The sequence below is a fragment of the Oratosquilla oratoria genome, unplaced genomic scaffold (genome assembly GCF_046742065.1).
Source record: "Oratosquilla oratoria isolate Oo_2021 unplaced genomic scaffold, ASM4674206v1 SCAFFOLD100, whole genome shotgun sequence".
NCBI classification, from domain to species: Eukaryota; Metazoa; Arthropoda; class Malacostraca; order Stomatopoda; family Squillidae; genus Oratosquilla; species Oratosquilla oratoria.
The window spans coordinates 573,106-577,191 of NW_027467457.1; the positions used below are offsets into that span (position 1 = coordinate 573,106).

Here is a 4,086-nt window from a genome sequence, read left to right on the forward strand (position 1 = left end):
TCGGCATTTCTGGAAGTGGGTTACTGATGTGAAGAAGATTAAACCTTCCAACCTCCTACTCCGAAAATATTTACGAAATATTGCCAAGAGAATCTTTCCCAAATGTTAACAAGAGAATCTTTACGAAATATTACCAAAAGAATCTTTACGAAATAACGCTAAGAGAATCTTTACGAAATATTGTCAAGAGAATCTATATACATAAAAACGGAATTACGGAATTCTGACAAAAGAATCTTTACGAAATATTAATGAGAAAATATTTGCGAAATATTGCCAAGAGAATCTTTACCAAATGTTAACAAGAGGATCTTTACGAAATATTACCAAGAGAATCTTTACGAAATATTGCTAAGAGAATCTTTACGAAATATTGCCAAGAGAATCTCCACTCCACTAACATAAAAAGATATTTCTCTAATACGTAAATAATATTACCATGGAAAAAGAAAGTGGTGCTAACAAGAAAAAGAGAATCTTTACGGAATTTTGACAAAAGAATCTTTACGAAATATTAATGAGAAAATATTTACGAAATATTGCCAAGAGAATCTTTATTAAATGTTAACAAGAGAATCTTTACAAAATATTACCAAGAGAATCTTTACGAAATATTGCTAAGAGAATCTTTACGAAATATTGCCAAGCGAAGCGAAGCGAGCTACGCCGTAGGCCAAGCACACCTGGCGAAGCCAGGTTCGGGTGCTTGTTATATATATAAAAATGAAAATGGTCAAAACTAAAATTTTTGAACGAAAGTGCGTGACCCGAACAAAAGGTAACAGGGGGTCATGGACCGGGGTGAGTGTTTTAACAGTGATCTGGCGCGGGGACGGTCTGGAAGAAAACGATTTATACGGTTACTATACACAACAACATGGGTGTATACATAAAAAAAAATTCTCTCTAAACCTTCGAACCTCCTACTCCGGAAATGAGTCATAAAACGGAATTACGGAATTCTGACAAAAGAATCTTGACGAAATATTAATGAGAAAATATTTACGAAATATTGCCAAGAGAATCTTTCCCAAATGTTAACAAGAGAATCTTTACGAAATATTACCAAGAGAATCTTTACGAAATATTGCTAAGAGAATCTTTACGAAATATTGCCAAGAGAATCTATATACATAAAAACGGAATTACGGAATTCTGACAAAAGAATCTTTACGAAATATTAATGAGAAAATATTTACGAAATATTGCCAAGAGAATCTTGACCGAATGTTAACAAGAGAATCTTTACGAAATATTACCAAGAAAATCTTTACAAAATATTGCTAAGAGAATCTTTACGAAATATTGCCAAGAGAATCTATCTAATTAAATGGAAATGGTCAAAAGTAAAATTTCTGAACGAAAGTGCGTGACCCGAACAAAAGGTAACAGGGGGTCATGGACCGGGGTGAGTGTTTTAACAGTGATCTGGCGCGGGGACGGTCTGGAAGAAAACGATTTATACGGTTACTATACACAACATGGATGAGGCACCAGCGGAGAAGGTAAGAAGAAATCGGCATTTCTGGAAGTGGGTTACTAAAGTGAAGAAGATTAATAAAAAGTCTCTCGGTATAAAGGATTTGGCTGTTTTGAAACGTGAACATGCAGTCAAGTTTCCTGATCTCTATAAGTCTTCCAAGGGATTTTCTGTCAGGGAGTCTATAAAGTTGTTTCATCGCAAAGTGTTGTCGTTTAACGACACATTAAAGAAGAATCGACAGTTCGAGTACAAGGATTCAGACTTTGAACATCTTGAAGTTTACAATAGGGATGTTTCGGAGAAAGTTCTGCAAGGGTTTGAGAAACATTACTTTACTGGGTTTAAGAATTTTATAAAAGCGGGAGCATAAGCTGATCACGTTGAGTATCAGAAGTACTACCTCGAGAGAAGATTTAAAGCCCAGAGAAAGATTGATAAGCTCAAGAAGTACTGTTGTAAGAGGAAAAACACGGAACTTAACCAGGTCTCTGGTGAGGTCGTTGAAGCTGGGAGTGCTACTGTGAGTTCAGTCACTTCGACGGGAAGCGGAAGTGGACAAGACCAAGGAAGTGGACCAGACGAGGAGGGTGTACCGGATCAGTTCGTCGACTCGGTGGCGGAGAATATACGGATTGTTCGAGAGAGGCGGCTTGAATTGGAACAACAATGTTTGCAACGTTTGCAAGAAAAAAAGAGGTTAAAGAAAGAACGAGAAGCAGCTAAAGAGGCGGAAAGGGATGCCAGAATCAAGAAAAGGGAAGAACGTGAGGCGGAAAAGATGCATCGACAGGTTTTGTTGAAGAATAAGAAACAGAGGCGTTCCGAGTTAAAAGCAGTAAAAGAACAGTTGAAATTGTTACGAGCTGGGCTCATCGGGGATAAAGATTTGTCTGAATCAACGATTAATCACTTAAATATGGTCAGAAAGGAACGCAAAGATAAGAATTTTAGGGCGGATTATGTGGATTCAATAGAAGGAATATCTGATACGCTTGAAGGTTATTTACGAGACCAAGCAAAGATACCGCTCCATAGTATTGGTACAATAGGGGACTTCAAATGTAAGCTTTGTAAATCGCTTTTATGGGCAGGAGAACGTAAGACTATTTGTTGTAAGCAAGGACAAACGCCTCAAATTCAGTTTTCAGAGCTTAAAAACGGTATTAAAAGTATGTACGAAGGAAATTCTCCGTTATCTAAACGGTTCCTGGACAAGATCTGTGGGTTCAACGTGTTGTTCTGTTTCACATCATTTACCACTTCAAGCAAACTCCATGACCCGAGCGAACTAACATTGTGTTACAAGATTCAAGGGAAAATATACCATACCATTGGACATCTCAACCCCGAAGCGATCGCAGGTAAAAAGAACCCTTTTTGGAAACCTATTTCTTCATTCCTGGACTTATACTTCTATCATGATAAGGAAGACCAGATTAAGTTACGTGTACAAAACATGGATCGAAAGGCGAAAAACGAAAAAACTCTTAAGCGCCGAAAGAGAGAGAGGAAGGAAGTGAGTTCAAACGAGGATATCATTTCCATGTTCTATGATTACTTGGTTCAGTATAATGAATGTCTAAACCCGATTTTGAAGGAATTTGAAACGTGTAAAACATTAGTTAGTGAACACGTTAATAAGACGGAAAGTATGCCTGCTGTGTCTATCACGCTGAGAGCGGCAGACGGGATCAAAACCAAGGAACATAAGGGTCTGTATCACCTTCCGTCTGCTTCATCACAGGTTGGTGGGATTGTTAGCTTTGAACCCAATAGAGATCCATTGGAGATAACAGTTACTTCCCCTTTGCCCGGTTCGAACTTCAAGACTACAAGTTTGAGCCATTTGAAGTTCCATTACGATGCTTTCCAGTATCCTTTGTTGATCCCAAACGGTGACATCGGATATTGTCATTCCATGGAAAGGTTATCCAAAGTCCGTGTTAGAGGTCTTGAACCGCCTGAAGAAGATGAGTGTGACGCCTCTACGGGGCCATCAACTTCGTCTACTTACAAGCGTTTATCCCCGTGTATGTTCTACTCCTTTCTTTATATGGAGCGGGAAGGCGTTTTCAACCACATAACCAAGTGTAGGAGACTGTTTCAACAGTTTGTTGTGGATAACTACGTGAAAGTAGAAAGTAATAGGTTGTCATACCTCGAAATGAACCAGAAACGGATCCGAAAAGAAAGAGCAAACATATGTCTTGGAAGCGATAAAGTCGCTGATACAGGTCAAAGGGTTGTGTTGCCCAGTACTTTCATTGGAAGTCCCAGATATATGAAAGAGCGCCAACAAGATGCGCTTACATATGTTACGTGTTATGGATCTCCTGACTATTTCATAACCTTCACTATGAACCCGCATTGGCGGGAGCTGCAAGTTGCTATGGATGATACAGGTTCTGCTGGAATACGGTCGATCGGGGACCGCCCAGATTTAATTAGTAGAGTATTCAAGTTGAAGGTTGATAGTTTGATGCATGATTTGGTATCTAAACAGATCTTCGGAAGGGTGAAGGCGCATCTTTATGGTGTGGAATGGCAAAAAACGTGGACTTCCTCAGTACAAACGTAGGTCCATCGGAGAAGGCGGGGAATCT

General features: G+C 39.0%; 1 protein-coding gene across 1 annotated transcript in view; it reads left to right on the top strand.

The window, feature by feature from the left end:
* Positions 1-1,605: 1,605 nt before the first annotated feature.
* Positions 1,606-4,086, top strand: part of LOC143022467 (uncharacterized) — a 3,731-nt gene continuing 1,250 nt past the window's right edge. Inside the window, exons 1-2 of the mRNA XM_076180690.1 lie at positions 1,606-1,652; positions 1,895-4,057. Coding sequence (XP_076036805.1) covers positions 1,606-1,652; positions 1,895-4,057 — 2,210 coding nt within the window. The remainder of the gene's footprint in view (positions 1,653-1,894; positions 4,058-4,086) is intronic.